The 26,984-nt window shown below is 41.0% G+C and overlaps 1 protein-coding gene across 10 annotated transcripts in view; it reads left to right on the top strand.

Annotated features, from left to right (window-relative positions):
- Window positions 1-26,984, top strand: part of CUX1 (cut like homeobox 1) — a 268,204-nt gene that overhangs the window by 44,190 nt on the left and 197,030 nt on the right. For all 10 annotated transcript variants that reach the window (XM_068656096.1, XM_068656095.1, XM_068656097.1 and 7 more), the window contains exon 2: window positions 4,211-4,321. In XM_068656096.1, coding sequence (XP_068512197.1) covers window positions 4,211-4,321 — 111 coding nt within the window. The remainder of the gene's footprint in view (window positions 1-4,210; window positions 4,322-26,984) is intronic.

Genomic DNA, 26,984 nt, shown 5'->3' with positions numbered 1-26,984 from the left:
GAAACATGTTTATTTTAATGCTCACGCTTCTTGGTTGTTTTTTGTGTGTTTTTTTTTTTTTTTTAATTATTTATTTCTAAGGTAGGAGACAAGCTGTTCTTGAGATGTTGCACTCTCTTTGGACTCCGATCTTTCCTTTTTCATGTGTGAAAAAGGGGCTTCACAGCACGGCGGGCATGAACTCATCTTCCAGAGAAGAAACTTCATCCGTTATTGCGTTCTTATAACATGTTCTGCCTTTCTGAGCACTGCTAGGCTGGAATTGGTTTTTACAAGCAAGGACGGTGAAAATAAGCATTTACAAAAAGTACGACTTCCCAAACGTCAGCTCTGTGGTTACTTCCCACGTAACAATCTGCAGCTCTGTCTATGAGCATGCGTGTTTGTTTTTCCAGAGAAACACATCGAGCTCGCAAAACAGCTTATCATTTCTGAAATACTTCTGTAATCACTACGTAGGCTTCTGAACAGGTGAAGACTTCGTGGTTTTTCAGATTGAGAGATTACATAATATATCAGTGAGGGAAACGTAAAATGTCCCTGAGACAAGTAGGCTGTGGGTACGCAGGGCTGTGCCAGACACTCCTGCCTTGGTGTCTTCGATGCTCTGAGAAATTTTCTTTTAATAGGAAATTAAAAATTGCAAAAAGCCACACAGACCTCTGGTAGAATTGACAAATGCAATCCAGAGAAAGGATGCAAACAGAAACGAGACTACTGAAAACTCCTTTCCGTAGTGGGTTATCATCTAGACCTTACAACTGATTGAAACGATGATAAAGGGAAGTACCTGAACTACACAGAAACAGGATTTCTGTGGAAATGGTTACCAGTACGTTTACTGGTAGAAAATTCCTAATCTGCGTGCAGTTGTGATTTGTGTCTATCTTTATTATAAGTAAAATAAGGTTTATGGTGCAAACATGCTGCTAAGATCTGCAGCCGTGCCTGAGGCTTCTGAAGGCGGCACCTGTGCTTGGGAGGCATTGCTGCCCTGACTGAGAGGCGTCTGCCAGCAAAAATCAGCCTGCCTTGGAGTTTTGTTCTCTTTCTTGCACCAGAACAACAGCTTTGCGAGAAACGCAGCAGGGATTAGACACTGCAAAATGGGGGAAGAACAAAATTTTGGGGTATGATTATATCACAGTGCTTGTGGATGATTACCATAGGTTTTTATAACTCATTCTATGATAGATCCGACGAGTGCGGTCCTGAGAAAGGATCTCCGTTGTGCATGTCCCCTCCTTTCTGCTGGGGTGCCCATGCAGCACAGGATGCTCCTTGTGCCTCTGCCTTTGCTCTTCACCTGAAGTCTCTTGTTGGTCCTGCTTGACCGACTGTCATCTGTGGACTGTTGTTGCAGTGGACAGCAGACTAACCTCCTCATTTTAGATTTTTTTTATTATTATTATTTAGTATGAAAGAAACCTTTTATTGTTTGTTTTCTGAGGGTTGCTTTTGATGACTCCTGCGCTTAAGCACCTAAGACTTCCCTGTCTCCTCTCTTCCCACTGCCTCCCTCCCACCCCCAGTAAATTTCTTGAAATGGGTCAAAGTGGAAATCCTGGGAGGGGGTTCCTCACTCATCTGTGGCTCAAGCAATGAGAACTGGCTGCCCTAAATTGGTGGTACTTTGGGGAAAGAGGAAAGAAGCCAGAAATATAAGTCTTTTTATTTTGTTTGAATAAATGATGCTTGTAGTGCATGTGGTTGAGATCAAGTAAGGAAGAAAAAAATAGCAATTTTTCAAATAGTTTTGATTTGGGGCTTGTTAACTGTGACATAGACTATGAAGACATAATATCTCTGCAAGATCTTTGAGCTTTTGGGCTTCAGCCCCTGGTGTCAAACAGCTCAGTGTGGCTGCATGCTGGCATTTTTGCTTGATGATATCTGTACCAGAGATGTCCCAGAAGGAAATGTCTTGTAAAGAGAAATTACAGTCCCTGACCCAGAAGGGTTTCTGAAAGAAAAGGGAAGGTCCCTGCAGTAAAGGCACCGTGGCACTGGTGTTGATCAGGCAGTGAGGGCGATGAGGGTATTCTTCATTCACCACCTGACACTTCATAATAGCACAAAGTAGGATTTATTTATTTTTTGAACCAGTTCTTTTTCTTTCTTGTCTCTTAGCTTGCAAGTACAGGTCTTAAAAACCTGCTTTTCCATTTGTGAAGTGCCTTGCTAGCCCTCTGTATTGTAAAACAAGCATTTGATTCGTTGGTCTACTGCAATTCCCTCATGCTTCATGATTAGTGTTTTCTTTGCTTTGCTTTAAATGTGTGCTTCCTTTTTAAATATAGTTTTCCAAGTTGCCGGCCGTACCAGATTGTTTATATTTTTTAAAAGCCTTCTGCTTAGCCGTTATATTGCTCTTTATAGTACTGCTTAACCACATTGGTTTCTGTTGCTCTTTTTTCTTGCATAAACTTAGCTGGGATGAATTTCAAATGTGGTTTATCCAACTGTTAAGTATTTCCCACTTTTCTGCAATAGATTTCACATATGTTACAGAATTCCAAACCAAGATCTGGTGGACATATTGCCCTATTTTTTTTCTCTCAAAGTCAGAAATGCAGTGTTTTTAAAGCCTTACGGTGACAATATTTAGGTCACTGGCTCCAGCGTGCTGCCTAGCTTCAAATCCATTTGTCATATTTAGCTTATTTCTGAGGATTAAGATAACTGTGGTCCATATACATAGTAGAAATAAAAGACTTAAAGGGGAAAAAAGTATTGATTCTCTGGAGCTGGAAACTGCAGAAGGGATTTTTTTTTTCTTCCAGAGGTCAAACTCCGTGGAGCCATGTAAAACACATGGCCATCCAGTTGGTGAAAGTTACAGGATTCACCCTCAATAAAAATAACAATTTGGGACCAGGCTTTTTCACGGAGTATCTAGAAAAACTGCAGGAGCTGAATTGCCTTTTTTTTTCTGTAAACTTGTAGCGCAAGGGATTTTAGCGGGTGTCCTGTGGATCCTGCTTTCTGTGCCTGCTTCCAACACCTCTGCAGAGCAGAAAGAAGCAAATCTTCAGTTTCCCATTTTGTTTCCTTCCACTGGCTGCCCAGTTCCACAGGCAGGACCCAGTGCATGGTCAGCTTTTCAAACATCTCAAATAAACAGCATCTGCCCTATTTTTACCACATTTTTTCATGTGTGTGGAGATGACAGGGCTGGTGGCTGTCGGGCAGCAGGAGGGGAAGGCAAGCAGAGGTTTTTGGGCTGCTGTGTGCTGCTGGCTGGGCTGGCAGCAAGAGGTTGCAGGGTTTGGTGGTGGAGGTGGCCACCAAGAGGACCTTCTTGGTGTCTTGCTCTGGCAGGTTTTTCTCACTTCTCATCTACTTCTTTCTCACAGCCAAGTTCTTCCTTCATTTCATATGAAATTTCAAAATAAATATGGGGGGGAAACAATGCCCAAATTCCTCTTACAGCTCCTTGCTTACAACTCCGAGTGATTTGGGAGTGGTGTCCATGGCTGAGTCGAGTTGTTATTTTTTTCCTGCTACGTAGAAATACCTCAGAAAGGGAACAGGCTGACAGGGAAGGCTGTGTTGTTGCTTTCTGTGCTGATAAGTGACCATTCAATCCATTGTGGTGGCATCTGGAAGCGTGGGCCGGAGCAAAGGAACTCTGGTGGGGATAACGCTCTGGGCTGGGCCTGGTAGAAAGCCTCGTTTCTGCTCAGCCGAGTAGAAAGCTGTTGGAAGATACTCCAGCATTCACCAGCTGAGTGACTGAAGCATAACCAGTGTAGGCAGAAGCACAGGATTAACCAGTAGCCACGTTAGTCATAACTTTCTTCACAGAAAAGCTCACAAAGGCAAAATCCAGTATCTGCAGGCATGTGAAAATAAACCCGGCTTGAACGTGTTCAAGATTTGTCATCCTCACTCGCTTTGGGGAGGCATTAGGAGGTGTGTATTGCACTCCTCTGCTGTTAGCGTGAGTAATGTTGTGATAAAGGCATGAATGCTTTTCAGGAAAAATGGTATTTTGGTTGCAAGGTGGAATGAAAAAGGTTGCAGACCTTCGCTCGATGCTAACACAGGAGTCTCTTTTCTGGAAGCTTGGTGCTTTGTTCTGTACTGCTGTACAGCCCAGCCGCCTCGATATTCCAGATGATGTGATGGACATACAAGCTTTTATTTTTATTTTGGTGATAATGAGAACTCTAACTGTAGTCCCTTTTTTTGTTGTTTTTCTTGACAGAGAGAACTCGATGCCACAGCAACAATATTGGCTAACCGACAAGATGAAAGTGAGCAGTCTAGGAAAAAACTTATCGAGCAAAGTCGCGAGTTCAAGAAAAACACTCCAGAGGTAAGGAGAAAAGCTATTCCAGTCTTTGGAGCTTCTTGCAGTAGTAGGCATATATATGAGTTCTTTTCTTAATGTGTTGTTTCCATAATTTTCTTAACTAAGACTTCTTCAATTTGATGGCTTTCTCTTCAGGCAGCTTCTGTATTCTTTAAGCACTGAAATATGAGATGACTTTTTAGAGGAAGTATGAACACTAGACTTCAAACAGGCTTGCTCTAAATTTTGTAATAATCTAAAACCTGGAGAACCGCAAAAAAAAAAAAAAAATTCTGCTTCAGTTAAACCTAACTCTCTTAGCACTTGGATGTAGCATGTGACATTTTGCTGCCTAAATAAATCTATATCAAGGGCATAACTTAAAAGATGCTCATTTTTCCACCAAAAATCAAATGAAGTTCAGCTGTTAATTTCACTGGAAATGCAACAAGGTCAGTGCTGAGCTCTTTACGAAGCTCCGCTCACAGGATGTGCATCGCATGTACCAGGTGGTGTGTAAAAGGTGTCAGGACCAATGTTAGGCAGACCTTGGAAAGGTGAACATTGCATGGAGGAAGCTGATAGTTTTCAAACTCTTCCCTGATTATGATAGCTTGTGCAATGTTTGCCTGCCTGTATGTATGCATAATGGTACAGAAAATGCATATAAACTCATTATCTGTAATGAATGCATAGCAATGTGTAGGGCTTTTTTGTTCTGTGCGTTTCCTTTCTCCCAATGACTGCCAGCAATTTGTTCATCCAGGAGTGTTCTAGGGTTTCAAAGCCCCTTCCAGATAACTGATACACAAGTATGGGTTCCTTCCAAGAACCGTCTGGGAGAGAAGCAGCAGGCGGCTCTTTTAACCTTTACTGCTGCTTCTCAAGTAGCAGATACTGCTTTGCTTCCTCTTGGTACAGAGGGAGAGATGCTGGGGGAGCCTGACCCAGCACAGGGAGAGGGAAAATAGGGGATTGCTTAACTGATGCCCTGAGGAGGCTTCATGGGGCAGAAAGCAGTTCTGCTTCTTTGAAAAAAGAGAAGATTTGGGGACTGCAGCTTTAAAAGAAGAAGAGCAACTTTAAGTAGGTGCAAAAGAATATGGAGAGTAAATGAAATCTCTGAAAGGGCAAGGAGTTGGTTGATTCCCCTTACAGGTGGAAAATGATTCCCCCATTCTCTCTGGGGATGGAGAGAAGTGAAAGAATAAAGAAATTGTACAAAATTGAGAAAATAAGTAGATTTCTGGGGCCACATTTTCAAATTATTTGCTAGAAGCTTAAGTTCATTCTTCAAAACTTATTTGAGTTTCTTGCTTCCTTCCACTTCTTCCTGTAAGGAAAACGACCGATTCTTCAGGCTGGGGCTGCAGCTGCCAGCTCCTAACTGATAGCATGCTTACAGATTTGTCTCAGGATGGTTTCTTTAGGCCAATTTTATTTTTATGGAGCAGAAGATTACTGACGGGGAAAAAAAAAAAATCCAACACTGCACTTCTAAGAGCATTGACAGAGGGCCTTGTAGCTCAGTGGGAGTTGATGTGCAGAGGAAAATTATGCATTCTGTATCGTCAGTTCAAGAGATATCGTGGGGAAAACAATATGCAATTAGTTCTTTTCAGTTAGCAAGATGGAGTGAATGTCCTCCACTGCTAAATCATTTGATGGTAAAATTTTAAAAATACTTTTATAAAATATAGTTACCTAGCCCTTCGTGTAATATTTTTGAAGGGAATTGAGTTGTTTTATTCATTCACAGACTAAGTTCAAAACAATGGCTCTGAACATCCCTAACGTTTGGGGAAATCTGAATCTGTGCTAGATTCTACATCTTGATCCTGCATCATGGGATTCCCAGGAAACCACATTCCTTTATAAGCTTGCATGGATTTTTGATATTTTCTTCTTTCCTCTCTGCTGTGATGTTTTTTTCTGCAGCCCTGTTTCTGAGCAGCAAACACAATCCAACTCCTCTTCTACTTTCTCTGACAGAATTCAAGAATGAAAATGGGATCAAAAGAGAGTATCTGAACCATAGTAACAGCCAGCTCAGCTCTAACAGGCTGGATATGCTGGCATTGCTCCTAGCTCAGCAGAGCTGGGTCTGACAGGGCCTCCCTGTCCCATCCAAGGTGATTAGTGTGGTAGGTACAGGTGCGTAGGAGCAAAAGCTGCAGTACCACAGGGATAAGTGAGATGGTGTCCAACTGGCCTTGCTGAAAGCCTTCACTTCTACACAGACGTTTAACCTTGCACACTGCTGCATTCGTCTTCAGCTGTTTTCTGTCCTCCCAAAAAAGAAAGTCTATGGATTAAACTCAAAGCTTAGACCATTTTGGAGGACAAGAGAACATTAGGACGCAAGGTTATAACTCTTTGAGCTGATTTTTTCCAAAATTGCAACTTTGTCTGAAAACCTGATGTGGTGAAAACTTCCCTAAGGTTGGTAGGAAACACACAGTCAGCCACTGGCATTTTTGAACTGATCCATTTATGTTAGTAAAACATAAAGCATACTCTTTTTTTCTTTCCTTTTTTTTTAATAATGAAAGAATTCTGTGATAGAAAACCAGCCTGTTTGCAGAAGTGTTCTTTAGATAAGTAAGTAACCTAGTATATAGCTTTATTTAAATTTCCAAGATGAAGAAACATATTTCTTGGTATAAAAAATGTGGCTGGAAATGTTAAATGTAATAACCTGTTTCAGAGTCCTACTTTCCATTTTCTTTTTCATTCTGGATGCATCCCTGTTGGTGCAGTAGTGGTTTAGTCTGTTCCAGCATCACTTTCCCTCAGCCATAGCCAGTCTCACCATAAATCAGGAAACAAGTGTCAATTGCCTCAAGTTTCCTATCCATTGCTGTCTGAGATGTCCTCTAGACTTTCCATAATGTCTGCAGTAAGCAATCTCCCGAGTAGCAGAAAAGCGAAGTTGAGGATATTTATGCTGCTGTTTCAGAAGACTTCCAGAAAGATGTGACAGATCTGTTTGGATCATTTCTGTCATCTTTGCAAATGATCAAATTGCTGCAAAAGAAATATAATAATATTTTATGTTTATAGGAGTGACTCTAGGGCTTGGTATTTAAATATATTAAAACACTATTTCTGACTTGGCATACTGGGACATAAATCTAGGAAGAAGTATTTCGTGGTTGGGGACCTCATGAGCAGAAAGTTAGGTGGTGGCTGTTATATGCAGAAACTTTAAGAAAGAGTTTGTAATTCCTGTTATTACAAAAATACTTCGTACCCGTCACATCTTTTAAGCAGTTGTATCAGACCTGCTTACCACAGATGTTTTGGGGTATTTTCAGGCTCATTTTGTTCCATCTTGAGCAGCTACCGTGGAAGGCTGAGACTGGCCAAGAGATTACTTGAAACATCCATTTTACATGACTGTTATTTGGAAGGCAGCTCCAAATATGTCATGTGAATTGCCACCCCGCATCAGATTATTTTCTTACAGTGATAATTCCTGAACTGTTGGGAGTAACTGCATTACGTTTTGTGTATTTTAACCTCTGTGAAATTCTTGGTCTAATTCATCATGCCCTCGAATGCCGATTCTGGTGTGAATACAGAAGCATTTGAGTGACAGTCTTTGGCTTTGTTTTAATCTCTCTCTTTCTCTGAAATAATTCTGGTTGCGCAGGTTAGTAGTTTTTGGCACAAAGTGAAGATACTTCCTAACGTTGATAATTTTGCTTTGGTTTCTACCCAGATTCCTAGTTGAGTAACTGCTTTTTGCTTACCTTTAGCTGTTTTAATCATTCAAAAGCTTATGTAATACTTTGGGCAGGGCATACTTTTAACCTTGTCAACAACAATAGTGAAAAATGCCAAAAGAAGTAAATAAGTAATTTGTTAAACACTAGCAGGGAGGGAAGACAATAATATTTAAACCTGATTAATCTATAACTCTCCATGCCTTTCCTCATGTCCCTCTGTTTCCAAATGGGAACAGGAAAAGAAAATACGTTTTACATCAGGTCCAAAAGAATAGTAAGTATTTTCAAGTCTTACTAGTGTATTAACTGTCTAAAGTCATTATGTAGCTGCACATTTGATTTTGACTTCCAAGGCAAGATGTATTCCAGTGTGGAGAGCGGCGTGTGGCACTGCCCATTCTTCATTCTTGGAACAGAAAGTTATTTCCACGTGCTTAGGTGTGTCCTACAGCTCACAGCTTCTCAGTAACCAGGTCTGGGTGCTGGTATGGCCATGTAATACATGGAAACATTTTAAAATGGAGCAGGTGATTCCTGTCCAAATTTAGACCTGGGGAGTGGAAGACTCAGGAGCCCTTGAAGGCTGGGTAGGGATGAACACAGCTCTGCACACAGCCTTACAGGATGAGGTTGTGGGGTTAGCTGGCACCATGACTACCCGAGTGCATGCCATTCAAAGAACTTGAAATCGGAAAATTAGTTTTCCCTTTGTTCAAAGTGGCTTGTGAACACCTGAACAAACACTTCTAAGCCTGTTTTTAATATTGATTCCAACTGAAAACAGCATTTATGGTTTTGCCATGTAAACTAGGTAACTGCTGAACTATGTTGATTATTACCAGGCTCACCTGCAACACAGGTGGTTAAGTCAAGTCCAGGAAAAGAAAGCAGCCAGAGAGGTCTGGGCTGGCTGCTCTTGGGAAATGCAAGACGAGGCCAGCTTTCTAATGGGAGAGCGTGAGCTCTGCAGAGCTGGGCGATTTGCCGTGCCCACAGCCTGCGTCCCCCTTGGCTGGAGGAGCTCACCCTGCAGGCTTTTGCTTTGGTCACTCTGGTTTTTCCTGATGAGAACTTGCACTGTTGGTTCCTCACTGTTGTTGCTCTTCAGTGTTTCTAGGTTGTGAATGTACTCTATCGGCAAGGTTTAGAAAGCCAAGATTACCTTTACATGCTAAAATTGACACCTGTATTTTGCAAAGCAGATTAAAGATTGGAGGAACGGAGTTATTGAGGGACACGGAGGATCCTATAAGCATAGGCAGCACAGTATGCTCTCAAAGCAACTAGCTTTAAAATGCCCTGCAAGATGGAAAATTGGAAGGTGCCAGGAAAAGAAAGAAATGAGCATATGAAAACCATGTCTTAGCACCGCGTGAAGCAACGCAGCTAACCCCCAGCGCTGTTACAAGGACAAGCCCTGTGGTGTGACAGTGATGGTGCTGCTCAGGACCATCCATGCTGGCTGCTGTGTTTAATCCTGTAAGTGTGGACACGTGTTAGTAAGTGTAAAATGTATTTACAGCACACATATCATTTTACATAGTCAGTTCTGTGCTGTCCTGGTCAGTCTGTAAGGAGTGACTTGACCAGTCCATGTAAAACCTGGACTTTCCTTGCTGCCCTTGTTCCCTGAGCTACTGCCACCATCCCTCTCCTACTCTATGACCTCCCCATGCTGCCTCTGCCACGAAAGGGGGCGAAAGAGGAGCCTCCGTAGTTTAGTCTCCTTGAAATATATTCTTTGAAGTTTTTTTTACCAAAATAATAGTATAGCAGTTGTAGTAGTTTTATTCATGAAGTTACAAATGAGGGTGATGCATGTTTTTAAGATCTCTCTTTATTATACAAAAATAACGTTGTAATGGCAACTCTAACGAAAGGAAATGATCTCAGTTATTAAGTGACGGCCCAATTTTTTAGAATTTAAAATTCTAAAATTCTTAGTCTCCAGCGTTTCTGGATTGTTCTATTGAGTTAGATAGTCTCTGCAAAAAAAAAGATAATCAAATTAAACTTAGGAAGAAAAAAAGGAATATTAATTCTGCCGGTTGAATAAGTTATTGAAACGAGAGGAGTCTTGTTCTAATTGTTGGTAGTGAAGTGTGGTTGATTCCTAACAACTTTGCACAGTCAGCTTTGGTCTAGAGTGTAACGAAGTGAAAATAATGACATGCCTAGAAAAACTGCTGAAAATACACAGCCTGTCTCAAAATACTTGATGCTCTCAGTTTCTGTGTACATAGGGGTGAATATTGATTTGCTGCCATCTAGAGCTGGGTTGTTCTACTCTTTTTTATTCTTTTCTTTTTTTAACTTTGATTTTCTTTTCCAGTGTGCCTGAGAGTGCGTAGTGTGGGGATGTTCCTCCTCCTCTTCCCTAGGGACATATGGGAATCCTGCTAATTTTGGGTCCTGAGTAGGAAAGAACATACATAAGGTTTATGTAAAGTTTAGCTACCATAATGCAACTAAATGTACTTAACACAATTTGAAAATAGTAGATGTCTCAGTACATGGCAGGGAATAAAAAATACCACCTTTAAACGTCTTTCTGTACTTAAAAGTTACTGTAGGAGAAAATGAGTAGAAGTGCTTCTTAAGTTCTCCCTTTCTTCTCTCTTCTCATGATTTTGAAAAGGAGAGTTTAAGTGATTTTTGCGAAAAAGAAAGGAATTTGCAGATAAGCAGTTTGTTCAAAAAGAATCTTTTCTATTAATTTGTATGACTCAAATGGAGCTATCAATGTTCTTTCAATTCTGTTATAAACTTGTTTTATATTTTTAAGATCCTTCACATATTTAAAACCTTAGAGAAGGTTAAATTTAAGATACTCTCCATATTAATTTAAAAACATTACCATTTCCTTCTGTTAAAAAAACATGATTATAAGAGCAGAGACCTGTGACTTGCAGGTGTGGAACTTAGATGCATACCTTACATACAGGCTAATGGTATTTAGGTGCAATGTCCTCCCTTTCAGTATTTTTATTGATTATTAACATTTTCTGAAGAATCTGTTTGCAAGGCAAATGCCATTTATGATAATTTGTTCTGCATGGCTTGCTATTTCAAAAGCTAAATGAAGAAGTATATTATTATTATGAATCTTCTTGCAGAAAACTGGTGTAATACAGCCCTATGCCTTAAAATAAAGTCTAAAATCTAATCTGGAGGAGTCAGTAAGGTTAAATCAGATCTAACCTTATCCTGGAGATCTTTGTTCTTGAGTTCTCAATAATTTTGTTGTCATTACTTAATACATATTTGACTTCAGAATATTCTAATTGTTAATGGGGAAAACAGCAGTGTTTCTGACATGTTTTCCTATGTGATGATCTCTCATTGCCTTTTCACCTTATTGGAAGTGAGGGAACAATAAAAGAATTGTAACTCACAGTTGCATTTTTCTAGGATTCTCATAAAACTGACCTCCATTTTTATGCATGTTGACCATTCTAATTACTATAATTACAGGACATTATTTTAAAAATAAAATAAAATAAAAGCTTTATCACCCCCAGAAAGCTTAGCCAGCATCTCTGCAGACGGTGTTTGCTGTGCACACACTGCTTCTTGCTCGCAGTGCTTCTTGCTCAGGGTGTTGGGCAGCAGAAGAGCTCAGAAGGACCGAGCCTTTGTAACGCCTGCAATCCATTATTTGCTCTCCCTGGTATGCCTGCTTAATTCTCCTGTGTTCAGTGCAACTCCAGGACTGGTTTCTTTTCCGAAAGCAAGTGGTTTTGCTTTGCTCAGCAGGGAGAAGATGGCAGCGAGGGCTGCAGGTGGGCAGGCTGCCGAACCTTTAGTTTATTTTGAGGTAACAGGGCTGGAGAAGATGCTTTGGCAGAATGAGTCTGTATTTCGGAGGTTGCTGGTTTGTGGGATTTCAGGGATAACTATGTAACTGTACAACAGTATTAGGGGAAGTCTGAAAGCTAGGAAAGTAATTCCCTTCACCTGCAGAAGTAATGGTCGTGCAGTTTATGTTACTAGGCAGAAAAATTAATTTGAAACATTCGTCTGAAAGCATGTTATGTAGGATACTGAGATACCATCTCTGTCTCCATTTCCTTAATAAATAAATAAAACCTAAAATCAATTTTCTACAACACATTTACCTCAAAAGTCTTTCCATAAAGCTGAAAATAAATGGGTGATTACTTTATTCAAGAGCTCCAAAAATACTCAAGAAGGACACACATCTGATTCAACTGAATGTGTTAGCGTGGTTCAAGAAATTAATTACTCTGAAGCCAGTTGCTCAGATAATTTAGATTTATACTATTTAAGCATTTTTCTAGTTAAAAGTGCTTGACAGTTGAAGAATGCATTTTTCTTGTAGCAACATCAGTTGCAGGTATTAGATTTCAGTAATGTCAGGAGTGCTGTATTTTCCATTGCAGAGGAGGGGAAAAGGAGATATTTTTGATATTTCTGTAGTTTTTAAGAAAACATACTTGTAAGTAAATAGTTACAGATTAATCTGCCTGGCTAAACATGCCCTGCTACTTTTTTCTGCTGTCACTAAGAATGAAAATGATACAAAGCAAATAATTTGTTTTTCTTGAGTTGTGCTTGCTTTTGCTAGAAGGAGGAAGGGGAAGGTTGAGTGGAGGTTTAAGAGGAGGTTTTCAAGGCCAGAACTTGAAGGTGAAGGAAAAAAACTTGATCTTATGGGCCATTTCCTACAGGGCATCATCCTTCCTCCTGAAGAATGGTTGTAGCTTAAATAAAGGTGCATTAAGGGTAATGACATGATTTACTGAATGCATCACTGACAGTTCTTAAAGGGCAAATATTTGAATTCATTTAGCTGACAAAACCGGGGTTTTTCTCATTGTGGTACCACCAATTAACAGCTATTCTTATGGTCTGTGTTACGCTGTCTCTAAAGGTAAGTGTGAAACCATGTGTTATATAAATGGAACAAAAATAAGGCTGGATACTTACAGCAGTTCTGAAATTCAGTTCCTAAATTTGCTTTGAGCCATTCGAGCAATAGGTGGACTTATTTTCAAGATGCAGCGTATAAAAATAACAGGCAAGCATGATGCCAGCCCTTCCTTCCTATGCATATTTACCAGAAGAAGGAATAATTAAACGTCTTCAATTAGTACTTTTCCTTTTTACTTTGTGAACAAATATGCTGTAAATCTACTTGAGTTCATCCACTGGACCACCTCAAAGTCATTCAGGTGTAATTAAAGGAACATGTTGTTCTCATTAAAATTATTATGTTGTCATGAATAACTCTTTTAATAATAGTTGCCAGTTACGAGAGATTCTTTTCATTGTTCTGACAGCGGATAAGTGAAAAGTTGGATCTGCTTGAAACAAGAGCAGAAACGATTAATATGTTGAGTGAAAATGCTCACAAACAAAATGACTAGGTTAGATGACAGTTGTAAGCTTTTCTATTAACAACAAACAACAGTAGACTTTCTGCAGAGAATTGCTCTGTTATGGTCAGTTTTGGATGAAATCTTGAGGCAAATGTTTAGGAGGAGAAATACTTGTAAAATACTTTGAAAACCTGTTTGCATTCCCATAGTTTTAGTATGTTTTGCTTGCTTAAAAAAAAAAAAAAAAAGCTTCCTGGTAACCATTTTTAAGTAAATTAAATGACATATGAGAATTAGAGCAGTTGAGAGTCACTTTTATTTTAGAATTCTTTTTGCATTAACACATCTGCAGTGTTGATGAATATATGGAAAAATGAAATTGTGCTTCTATCCTGCCGTGTCTCCAATGTGACAATAAATCAACTTTTTTTCCTTTTAAAACGTCTGGCCTTGTAATTTATGTTTGCATAACCCATTACTAAATTCATAGTAGGTGTTTTAGTTGGCAGGCACAATTCCAGGGATTCAGTGGACCTTTTTTAATACTGAGCTTTTGTTACTGTTCATAATTATGTGTAGAAATATATGTATTTTCTTAATTATAAAAACTAGCTTGCTTTTAGTTTTGGATTTCTTACTTCCTCAACACAAATTGTGCTTTAAGCCTTTGAAAGAATTAGTGTCTTCCGGACTTGAAAAGACAAATAATTGGTTTACCAGATTGGTTTTTGTTTATTTTAGGGGAAAAATAAAGTCAAAAAGTAAAGTTATGATGCATCCCTGGTGCTATTTATAATTGTTGAGGATTTTTTAATTTTATAGTCATGTAGTAAATATTTAGGCCAGCATCAAGACAGTATGCAAATAAAAGCAGTTTTATTAATAACCATTATCTGGATCCTGGTAATAAATATGTATGAGTCACATAGGAGTAAACCCACCCAATAAATATAAAAGCCATACAAAACCATTAAAAAATTTTAATGGACTTGCAGATGGAATAATTTAATGCAACCGTAGTTACTCAGGTTCCAACTCCTGTTACAATTTCTCATCTGCTTGAAAGCTTTCATCTGAAATACATTGCTACCATTCACCATTCCACCTTGTCTCTGTTTAAAACCATAAAATTGCGGTTTCACCATTTGTGAAGCGCTAACGCTAATTTATGGCAACTTTGGTGCCTTTTTTTTTTTTTTTTTAGCATAGGGGTGGGTATTTCTCTCTTGAGCACGCACTGACTTTCCAAAAGAAAGTTCTGGGAAGCTGCAGCACAGGACCTGTGCTTGTGGTGGGTGCCAGGTCTTTGGGCTGTGCCATGGACGGGCATGGCCAGGGCAGCACAGGAGCCCTGCGTGCCCCCGGGTGCTGCTAAGTGAGATGCTGCTTGAGAAGGGGGCTTGGAAACATTCTGCAGTTCTGGAAGCTCATTTTAAGCCACAAAGCTTTTACTTTAGTGCATGACTGTGCCAGGAGCACTTGTTGAAAGTATGTGAATGAGTTAAGACACCTTGGTCCTGCATCAGCAGTGGTTTGTGCACCAAGAGCTGGGTTCTTCTGTGTGCTTAGGGCATGTCCGTGCCTCCCTGTGACCGCTGCTCCCACTGTGGATTTTGGACAGGGTTCCCATGTTTCCCAGCTGCTTCAGGCCCCTGCTGCATCACTGGAGCTTGGAAGGCTGGGTCTGGCAAACAGACCTGTTGCTGATGGTCCCATGTGCTTCTTGACTCCTGGTGGTGAGCAGCTGGAGAAGTGGGGAAAGCAAATGAGATGTGCTGAATCTGTGGGGAATCAAGCTTGGGGCTGCAGTCACTTCTCTACAGGGACTCAGCAGGAGCTGGGGTATCCAAAATCCATGCATTTTCCTCTGGAACCCTAAATCCATTGGGCCGTCCTGAGATGCTCTCCATGGCCGGGTGGGGCACAGACCCAATGGGGCACATTGGGTCTGTGCCATCCCTGTTCTTCAAAGCCCTCGGCTTGGGGGCTGATGGTCAGAGGTCTGGGTGATGGGCGGCGTGTGCAGGAAGGCAAACCCTTGGCATTCACTCTTCTCAATGGTACAGGTAGGCAGACAAAAATTTATTCCAGCTTACGAGAAAGAGCTGTCAACAGTAAAAGTGAGGTCTGAAGATTTCCCTCCTCACCGTGCTGCTCCTGTCATCACATCTTGCCCTTATGCAGAGCCGGTCCCCGTTCCAGCAGGGCTGAGCTGACGGAGGGGATGCTGGTGAGATACCCCAGTCACTGAGAGCCAAGTTTCGGGCTGTAAGTCAGGGCTCGAGTGTGGACATGGGCACGCTGCAGCTGGGCACAGTCCTGGGGAGTGACGTGCCTTTAAAGCACGCTGCTCGCTGCCAGCGGCACGTCCTGCTGCATGCAGAGCGCTCGGCTCATCCATGCAGTTAGAGCAGGGCAGCAATAAAAGAACCGAAGTGATGCTTTGTTAGGAAAGGAAGACATTTTTAGTCCAAAAAAAGGGAGGTAACAGGATGAAGTAGTTCTTCAATTAATGGTTGATAAAGCCATAGGCCTGTTTAAAATGCACTTTTCGGTTACAGAAAAAGGAATATATTAAGCTCACCTGTTGAGAGCGTTATCTCGGCTAAATGCACACATTTTACGTGAGACCAAAATAGATCCTTAAAAAATTAATACTGAAATAGGTTTACAGCTGATAGAGAGATTTCTTTCCGACCTGTTTTGTGGTATGCTCATCTGCTTTTTCAGGAATTTTAAGCATTGAAGGAATGAAGTCAAAGCTGCTGCCTGTCTTTGAAATGGATGCCTCTTTGATAAGCCTCTGATCTCTGTACCCGGAGTTGTAGCAGCAGATTCAAACACTGATTGTAAAATTGGGAGACTAAAATGTAGCCACGACAGCTTCAAACGCTCTGTCTCTCTGTCAGATTCAATGCACAGGACATTGCCAGGAGTTAAAACGATGCAAAATTAAAGTAGCCTACTAAATTTACCTGCCATGGAGAATCCACAAAAGAGCTGCCACTTCTAATCCTCAGATTCGTTTCAAATTATTATTTTTTCAAATTGGACTCCCTGATCTCTTCAGCTCAAGCTGTTGTACAGATTTGAAAAGCTGTCTCTTCTTGTCAGATCACTGGTTTAATAATAATAATATCTTACGTTTATATAGTCCTTTTCATCCCACAGCTTCCTAAAGTGCTTTACAAGCTTTATATATACAAAATCGTGCAACCATCTCTTGGGTGGCTGGTGCTAGTCAGCCGCAGGAGTGGCTGGCAGCTCGTTACACTCACCTTCCCCCTTCACATGAAAGCCTTGGGGAAGAGTAAAAGACACGATGATGGTCCTGCTTCATCCCAACGGGATCACGCCGTTATCTCCTGCGATGGGGAGCTAGCACCAGTGCCCAGCCCAAAGCTGGGGACACGGTGAGGAGGGTCCATCAGTGCTACCTTGCAGCCCTGGTCCTGGTCTGGGGTCCTAGTTTTGTTCTGTGATTATTCCCCCCTTCTACCCCATATGTTGTCAGTCTGAAAAAATATCTCAAGTCTCACTTTGGAGGTTTGGGGAGCAAGAGGAGTAATTTTGCATGACTCCTTTCAAAACTGTACATGTGAAGAGTGCAGGTAACTTGAATATAAAACAGCTCTATTCATTTCAAAAAAATCCAGGCCGCTACTCAAATACTCTTACTCATCTGTTTCTGGTGGAGACTGCTTGGACAGCCAGTCCTGACCTGTCAATAAAGGCGTTGTAATGGTTTCTTTGAACCTCCAGAAGCTGGGGACGATCGCACAGGATAGGTTTTTGTCAAACGAGTGCCAGCTCCTGAGGTCATCATGTCTGGGAGAAAAGAGGGACCGAAGTGGGATGTGCACTGCTCATTAGTGGAAGAGGCACAAATGACTTAGCCGCTCAGCGTTGGTTTCTGAAGGCAGAAAGGGCACGAACGCATTTACGGAGGTTCAGACACCATTTATAGCATGAGACCGGTTTTCTGTGATGATTGATCTGGCTTATTTTTTTCCTGTGTTAGTACTTAATGTTACATTTTTGTTTGGTTTCAAGTTTGCCCTTTTCAAGATTACTGATGCTGAAAGACAACTATTTAAAAAATAAAAAAATCAGGCTCTTTTGTTCCCAAACGGAGCCACTGATGTGTCTGAAGAGCGAGCACACAGCTCTGATGCATTCCTACAATTTGGATCGCCTCTGACCTCACAATTCCTTAAAATTGCCTTGAGTTTAGTGTACTGGATACCATTAGAGAGTGTTTGCTGTGTCCAGATTCACAGCAAATAACCTTGCCTTCTTCTTTACTCACCGTCTGGGGGCACAGGGGATGCAGGAGGGGAAGGCTCCTCTTTGGAGTGAAGGGAAGGGGTCTGGAGAGCCAGGAAGAGGGAAAGACAGGGAGCCAGACTTGGTCTCAGAGGCCTTAAAAATGTGGAACAAAAGAAATCGTGCATCCATAGGCAGTAATGCTAATGGACACTTAGCCTGTCTCTGGCTGTAAATTATTGAGCTCCTGCTTCGCTCTGGTAATGCAGCTTAATAAGAATCAGTTTTTCTGCTTTGACCCCATAGGGAACCATCTGATTCCGTGTCTCTGCGTTTTGCCTAGTCACTGTACTGGGAGTCTTCATGTGGGGCCTCGTGGTGCCACGTGCAGGCGAGGTGCTGCTTGCCTAAGGATGGCATTTTTGGAGGCAGGAGCTCAGCGCCGTGGCTCCTCCTGCAGCCTTTCGTCCCGCGTCCAGCACCACACAGGGCTGTGCCATCCTGCTGCTAGGGAGAACATGTCCAGTGCCCTTCCACGATTCCCTCTCTTTGCAGCGTTTTCACGTAATTGAAAAATGATTTATTTTATTTTTGATTGTCCATCTCTGTAAATAAGAGGCCTGTGGCATCGCACAGCCTCAGCCTGTGCTTTTTTCTCAGTCTCCCCACGGGCTGGGGCAGCTTCATAGACAAGAAAACAGCCTCAAAGGCGATCAGCTCTGCCAGGTGCTTTTTCATTTGTGCCTGTAAGTTGAAGATGAGTTGTCGGGACTGTCTGAAGCCATGAGCGAGGTGCAGAGCTTTGCTCCTGGGGGAGGCTTTCTGTGCCACGAGGCACAGCCACGGGTGGGAGGCACACACTCGAGCCCTCGCCTGCCATCAAGACTGGTGGTTAATTTTACACATGGCCAGCCCGAAGAGGAGAGCTCCCTTGCTGTAGTGCAGTTGATACAGAGGAGGTCGAGGCTGAAGGGCTCACAGTGCCCCGTCCAGCTGCCACTGACCTGAACGACAAAGCCTGGGTGTAGTTCCCTAAATTCAGTGTCAGCAGGAGCCAGTGTGCAGCAGGACGTTGGTGGGATACCTGAGAAAATGGGCACTGGGTGGGGGATCCTTTACCCTTGCCGACTGCTGGCTGAACAGGGTTCATGCATTTTTCAGCTCGGTTCCCACTCTCCCTTTATTCTCCTAGCCTAGTCTGCAGGTTTCTTAAAGGGATTACACTCCCAAGCCCAGGACTTAAGGTAGTTTTAATGAGTTTGATGAGGCTGTGTAGCAGACTTCCATAGATACCCGTCTGTCTAAATAGCATTTTTAATAGCAATTCCCTCTGCTTAGGAAATCAGTAAGCTTAATGCTTTGAGGGCTTCTTCCCCACTGGATGGTGGCATATAAAGGCAAGCTTGACTGAACGGTAATGTCCTTCACCAAAAAAAAAAAAGCATCTTTAGACCTAAAGTTGTGGTTCCGCAGTGCTAGAGCCTTGCTCTTTGTCAGCAGCAAAGAAGCGTAGAGATGGGTGTGTAAGCTTGGTGTTGCTGGATGCTTCCTTGAAGATCCTCACCACTGCCTTTTGTGGGGGATACTTTTTGCTGATCTCCCATAAGAGGTAATTTGCTCAGCCTCCCCCCCAACCCTCACAATTACTTCCTAAAGGGGACGGGATCTGTGAATTCATGTTACTTGCCTAAACTTCTGTTGGAATTCTTCTGGTGAAATTTCTCTGAGTTAGAGCAAAGGCTCTCAGATGCTGTGTGTGGATTTGTGTAAAGCTATTTTATATATTTATACATATAAAAGTAGTTACAGGTGAAACCAGTAATGTCTTAGGGCAGGAGTGCTACAATACCCCTCCAATGGACATGGTTTTCCAGTAAATTGTGTCTCTGGAGTAGTATTAGCACATCCATAGGCAAGTGAATAAATAAAGTCTCAGAAAACAGCTTCTGATAAGGATTTTTTTATGTGAGGAATAACTTGGTAAAATAGATACATTTAGACTGTATGTTGTGGAGGGTATTTGACTCTTAAAACCTGTTGCTGGTCCAAAATTAAATCCTGCTGTGCTGTTTCCCAGATCAGTGGAATTTTGGAGCAAGGAAAAAGATTTCTGCTTTTTTTTTTTTTTTTTTTTGATAGAAGACGAAAGAGACACAACATGTTTTTGCCTGTGAACTTTTGAAATGTTAGAAGTATTTTGGGGAGATGGCTGAGTTGGCAAAGTGCACGTTGTTGAACTGCTGTTCAGAACCAAAAGTAGCTTTCGGTGGGTATGAGCGTTCTGTTATCTGTTGTTTATCTGATCAAATGCTCATTTCTGTGACCTTAAAAAGGGATTGTCTTGTCACAGACCTGTAATGAAGAACTTTGATAACCCCCAAAAGTCATTACAGTGTTGATGATTACAGATTAAGTTCATAGACATTCAGGTTTCTAAGTGTAGTATATGGTGGAGTAGTTACATATGATATCTTCATGCTTCAGAATACAGTTATGAGAGCATGTCTGTATTTTGGGGGGCTCAGGGTCATCGTTGTCTGTTTTCTGCTCTTCCATTTCCAAATCAGATGTTTTTATTTATTTATTTAGAACTTAGCTTTCTTTTTTTTTAAATGCACCACTATTTTATGCCTGTAAGTATGATCCCATACAATGGGGGGGGGGAGGGGGGGAGGCACTTGGAAAAATATACACTAAAAAGAAGTCAAAAGAATGAATGAACTCACAAGTTCGATCATTCTCTGTGACAGTTCTCCTCTTGTTAGTTTTATTTTGTTTGCGTTTCTATAAAAGAGGATGAAGAAGTGTCTTTTCCTTGTGAATGCTACGTGCTTAGATATAGCATCATCTGCAGCATTTAAGGATAAGCAGACACGTAAGTGCTAATAGTATCTCTAGGTTTCTTTGCTCCTTTAGTAAGCATGGTGATTTGAAGGAAGAGAAGATGGCTTGCAAGTCCTGACTTGCTGCTGCCAAATAGGAAGGTCTGTAATTGAAACTTTGGCATTAGTTGCATGCCCCTTTCATGAGTATTTGCGTTTTACCTTGCAGGATTAAAAAATTGGAAGTGAAACACAATCAGGTGTAAATGATGTTATATGAGATCTTGCTGCCAAATCTGAGCTGTTGAGAAATAAAGTATTTTTATTGAAACCAACAATTTAATTTTACCAATGTACTGACTTTTCCTTGCTCTCAGAGGAGGAAAATTGGCAATTAGTATTCCAATGACCCAGTCTTATGGAAAGATTTATCTGTTGTCAGCTAGATTATATTTATAGAACCTAGTGTGTTCCGTGCTCTGATATTCTTCAGTCTGATCTCTTCAAATTTGTGCCAGGAATCAGAATTTAATGTTGGAATTAATTAAAATCCAGAACATTGAACAGCTACATTTGTTGACTGTATAAAATAATAAAGGGATAACTAGTAAACAAATACATTGTGCTTGAAATGTTCTAGGGTTTAATTCAATTATCCTTAGACCTTGGACACACTAATATTGAAGTTCCTGTTAGTAAAACTTACACGTTTTCTCTTGTGTTGACAATTACTAAAAGCTAAAAGATTGCTTTCTAAATGTCAATGAAACATGATGGTTACCAAATGGTAAATAAATGTACTTTTGGCCACTACCCTGCTACTTCTCTCCCCCTTCTTTCCTTCTTGTATTTAGGAGCAAATCCTGTTTGTTTCATGGCTTTTATACAATGATACACAATCAGAAGTGGTGCTGACAGCAGAATAATATTAGTGGGATAAAAAATTGAGTGAGAAGATTCTTGATGTTTGGTCTTCGATGCATTCAGCTTATAAGCTTAACATTCTGGAGTCAGAATAGGAGAAAGGTATGTAAATCTATGAGGAAAAGCTATTTCTGGGAATTGTAACAGCTCTTACTAGATAAAAAGGAAATATTAACCATAATATCAGTGGGTGGATAGAAAAATGATGCTTAGCAGCTAAAAATCACAGTGTTTATCTTTTTAAAAACAGGGTCTTGCAGGTTGGGATCTTTGGTTGGAGGCTTTCCAAGGCAGAATGACTAAGTAAGAAAAGACAACTCCCAAAGCTGCTGGGTGGAGTTCCTAGGCTGGTACCAGCAAATTCCCAGAAAGGAAAACAATCGCTCCTTAATGGGAATTCTTTAAACGAAAGATTATTCACTTATCAATACTCTAAAAATACCTTAAATAGTTTTCCAGAATTTTCAAGTACGGTAGTGTTTTTAAACAGAATATGCACATTCTGCTTGTGCAGTGATGGTAGACATGCCATAGGGTGCTTTTAAATATTTCTTTAGTGTATAAGAGCAGAAGGGGAGATGAGAGTTGAAAGAAAGAGAAAATTAAACAAGGCAATTCTTGGCCTGTAAGGAAAGACTGCGAAAGGTCAAAATTTTATATCTTTCCCTTAAAAATAAATTTTAGGGGGAAAGTGTATACATTTCTCATATTTGCCTTTCTGTATTGCTGGGCTGTATAAAGTTTCATTTTTGTGAAACAGTCAGATAATAACAACAACAAACATTTCAGTCTAAGGAACATGATTTTCCTGGATAGCTCTGTGGAGTGCTGTGTATTTTGCTGAAGCTGTGGTAGGTGCCCAAGTTTTGTATACAGTGTGACACAGCAAGTCGGCGTGAAGGTGTAACAGCAGCATAGATTGCTTTAGTATTGATAAAGTGCTTTGTAGATGAATGCTTGTCAGAACAGACTGGCAGAAGTCTGCATCCTTGTCAGTAAGTCTTCATGCTTTAAAAATTTCAGCTGCACTTTTCTGTCGTATTTCTAACCCATGAGCTAATTGGGAGGTAGTTCATGGTAAGTTAATGAGAAGACGAAAAGTCAAAGATTGTTCTCTACACAAAATCAAAGGAAAATTCCAGAGATTGATCATTTATAGTATTCCGAAGGTGGTGTTTGCTTGCCCTGTTTTGTTTTTTTTTTTTAAACTAGTCTAAGCTACCTTTTTGTTGACTGCTTGAAGCATAGCGTAGTACTTTCATACATGTTCTAGGTGTATTGTTGTGTTTTTTTTTTCCATATTTAAATCCATAAATCATGTGTACTCGATTTGTCAGCAACTAAAGAAACTTACTTTCCCAACACCTACAAAAATAATGGGTGTAGAAATACTTTTAATTATGAAAAATGTTTTAAGAATTACTTTGAACAGACTTCCCAGTTGCATGAATTTGTTATCTTCTTGAACAAAATCAGCTGTTCTGTTGCTTGTTTTGTATTTAATGTTAAGTTTATACCTTAAAACTGGCTGTTAGCTTCTTAGCAATTCACCTTGATTTGTTTCAGATCCATCCTGAGCTATGGTAGTGAAATGCTTTCTGTCCTACTCTCTGGCACCTTCTTTTGGAGGAAGGAATCACTGAATCTGCATCATAAAAGTCGAGCTTGGACTTTCTGGACAGATTCTTTTGCAGGGGCTGCTTGATACCTTGTGAACACTCCATGTTTATTCTGTCTCTTTGGCTGGACCTGCTGATAGGGGAAAGCAAGGCAGGGGCTTCAGGAATTCCCAGAAAAAAACTCCCTGGCTGCAATAGAGCAATGGTTAGCAGGGCACTGGAGCTCCATGGTGGAGCTGTTGGAGGGGGGAAAGTAAGGGAGCTGGCTGTGCATGAGGATTCACAGCCAGAGCTCAAGAAGTGGTGGCAAGCAGCGTTGTGTGTCTGTATAAGGACCTTCTGTGCTTGCTTTGTATGACCACCAAAACACCTTTTCTTAACCTGGAAAAGATTGCAGCGCAGTGCGTTACTGATCAAGTGCTGGTGTTGGACAACATGTAAAGCAGTGAGCAGTAAAGTAGAGCAGAGATTTCACGTACGAGGAAGTGTAATTTTCCATAGTCCATGGGACAAGATAGTAAATTATCTGCTAGGTATACCAAGTGGGTTGAGGGTCTCAGTACCATTGCTGCTCAGAGGCAGGAGTCTCATTTGGGTTTCTGTGTTCATTCTCACCGGAGGTTTCACTGCTTTGACTTCTTTTCTTCCTCTTTGGCAAGATGGATAGGGGTATTTTCTTTCCACAGAGGAGGTTAAAGTTTTAGTGTCATTTTTGTCAGGTTGGCAGCGTGAGTAATTTTGGTGGCTTATTTGTACAAGAAGTTAGTTTCTATACTCCAGTGCTTGTAGTTATTCTTGTTAGTTCTCTTAAATCCGTGTAAAATAGCAAAGTAGAAATGCAGAGTACAGGAGTAACTGGAAAAAACAAACCTCTAGGGAGGAACCTCTGCTGGTTTAAGCAGGTCCAGCTGCAGAGCTGCTGAAAGAGGTGGTCTCATCCTGCACAGCCCATGTTTTCTTATGCCCTTGCTCATGGGTAGTTTTTACATCAGTGTGATTTTATTTGTCTTTATGCTTAAAAGGAAGTCATTTATTTAAAGATGGGCAAACTGCTCAGTAATCCTAACATGGGGTTTTTTGCACCCACTCCTGCAACATGTATCTCAAGCCTTAGATCTTGCAGAATAAAATTCCCTATTAAATTTATCAAAATAAGCAATGTTCTTGTGCTAAGATAATATTTCCTCTTGCAGCAAGGACATAGTCACTGTCCTCTCCTTCATTTGAGGAGACTGTTTCCTCGTGGTTGCGTTGAAAAAATCAGACGACCTCACAGCTTCTCCTTTCCCCTAATTTGACCCCATCTAAAGAAAGTTGCCTGAAGTTCTTGCTTTTCTCATTGACTGAAGCGAACAGGTCCAAACAGGACTCTTAAATTTCACCAACTGCCTTAATCTGGGTTCGCTCCATCTTATCATGTGTAAGCCTGTTACTGGCCTCAAACTTGGAAGTGCAATACTCCCCCGGTAGAGGTATTTGGGAATGTTTCTCATAAAAGAATTGAATTGCAGTGCCAGTTGATCAAACCAGACTTCTCATGGGAAGATGTTTTGATAAAGTTTTAATGGGAATGGCTGCTCCCAGACAACTCCACCAAGCGGGGAAGGAAGTCATCTGAGAGGAGGTCTGGGTTGGGAATCAGACGGTGTGCCTGAAACGAGGGGGATGCATCCAGGGCCCCTTTGCCTGCCTGACACGGTGAATCTAAGCAGGGGTCGTCCATGCCCTGCACTGGTGATTCAGCGCTGGCCTACTGAGGCAGTTGCTGCTGTGCTGGCTTTTTCACATGCCATGCAAATTAAGGTTGTGGTTTTAAGGTGAATGGCTTGTTTCCTGAATATTTGTGTCATATGGACTTTTTTGGAAAGAAAGTAATCCCGAAAACACAAGGACTTGTGATTAAGGCAGTCGCTTTTGGTTTGTGACAGTGACAAAGCAGGCACTTGAACACTGGCGTCCTCCTGTTTGCTTGTGCTTTGCTCAGTTCTGGGCCACTGGGGAGAGGGCTGTGTTTTTTCCTTTGTTCATTTTTTTCCTCTTTACTACCCAAAAGTTCTGTGAGAAGAGAGAACCACCACACATCTCTGCCTCAGAGTGTGCAGCAGCGCTCTGGAGCAAAGAGGGCGTATCGTGAAGTGCTCCATAATGGCCTCCCGGCCCGTGAGGCCTGGTCGCGGCCGCAAGGCGACGTGCTCGAGGGAGTCCTGGCCCCGCGCTTCGGGCGGGACGCGTGGAGCAGGCACCCTGCGCACAGAGCCTTTGAATCAAAGAACAGGAACAAAGATGAAGAAATTCCAGAGCAATTAACTTGTTGTGCAATATTTAAATTATTTTTAATCATAGTTTTACCTCAAATTATAATTTAAGATATATCATGTAATCACTGGTAATACAAAATGAAAATGGAAAGGGCATGTTCTTTCTTCTGAACGTTCTCCATATAATAATCAGCTAATAACGCTGTCTGCTTTAATTCAAAAGTTCCACTTGCTCAGTTTTTAAGTTGGCAGGCTGCTTTTTAATTCTTCTGTTCTAATTTGTTGTAACATGTATGAAATACATGTGTTAATTTGTGTAAATACAGTAAAGTTAATCAAAGGAAATGATTACAGAAGGAACCCAAGAGGGTAGCTAGTTATCGCTTAGAAAAGAGTTGTGTAGTTCTGCCAAATTAATTAAACTCTACTAGTTAAAGGCAAAGGTTATGATAAGAATCTTGTTGAATTTTGGATGCAGGTGACTTGTTATAATGGATAAAACGATGACCCTTTGGTAGAACAGATTCTTTCTTCTTTCCATGTAAAAGCCTAACAGGTTATTTATTCTCAGCGTCCTCTTGCACTGTATCTGCACTTCCATAAGGATTTCCCTTGATGGGATCAGCAGCAGAGTTCTGCCTCCCTCACCCAGTGCTCCAAGGTTGCTTCAGTGGAGGCCTGCGTGCTCCTCGGCTCCCTGCGTCACTGCCGAGTGTCCCCACTCTGCTAGGAGAGCTATAATTAACTCGCGAGGCACTAGTCAGAGGATTCGGCAAAGTGCCAGGAAATCAACCCCAATTACTATATTCACGTTGTCAGTAATGCCCACTTCACAGTTTCTACTAATTTGAAATGGCAGGTCCCAACTTCCCATAGCAAAATTACCATTTTTGCACTGTTCTTCTATTTTCTGCTTCTTATTCTGTTATTTTGACTCCATTAAATTACTGTTGTAAAGAGAATTACAAATAATCTCAGAAAATTCTCATCAGGTAATTGCAGTGATACAATATAAATATAGCAGATCCAGAATTATAGACCTTGTGTTTAATACAGTTTAATGCAGATCCAAAAAAGGGAAAAAAAAAAAAAAAAAGTGTATTACTTGCCCTTAACAAAAGACGGTATTTAGGCTTGATCAAAACTCTGTCTGCACTTTGAAAAAACATTCTTGTAGGGGGAGTTGAAACAGTAATGCAACTGAAAATACATTCAGAAACTTGACTTTTTCTTCTTTTACATCACTTTGCATAAAGTTGTATATACCACCTTTCAGACTGTTGCCTTCAATTTTCTGTTGATGTCAAGTTTCATATTCAAATGGTTCTTCTCTTTTTTGGGCTTTTCTCTTCGATGGGTTTTCTCAAACATTCCACAAATCGGAATCAAATCCTACTGGCAGATGGGGCAACAAATTCTTAATTTACTCTACTACAAGACAGAATAGTGTGTTTAAAACTATTCTTCTGATTTCAGTGTCTGTAATGCAGATGATGCAGGACTAACCATCTGTAACCCCTGGTATTCTGGCCAGTCTGGAGGAAGGAGCCTGTCGTTGTTAGATGTACCCCGAAACACCTCGAGTTGGTGATGGCTCTACCAAGGAGTTATTTCTGTGATGTGTTCTTCTAAGATCCTGCCTGGCTGATCTGATCCAGCTTTTGTCCTTCGATACTCAACAAATGTGATTATCTCTTTGTAGGCTTCGTTCACTTCCCTAATGAG

Source organism: Anas acuta, chromosome 19 (assembly GCF_963932015.1).
Source record: "Anas acuta chromosome 19, bAnaAcu1.1, whole genome shotgun sequence".
Taxonomy (NCBI): domain Eukaryota; kingdom Metazoa; phylum Chordata; class Aves; order Anseriformes; family Anatidae; genus Anas; species Anas acuta.
This window is presented reverse-complemented; position numbering and strand designations above follow the sequence as displayed.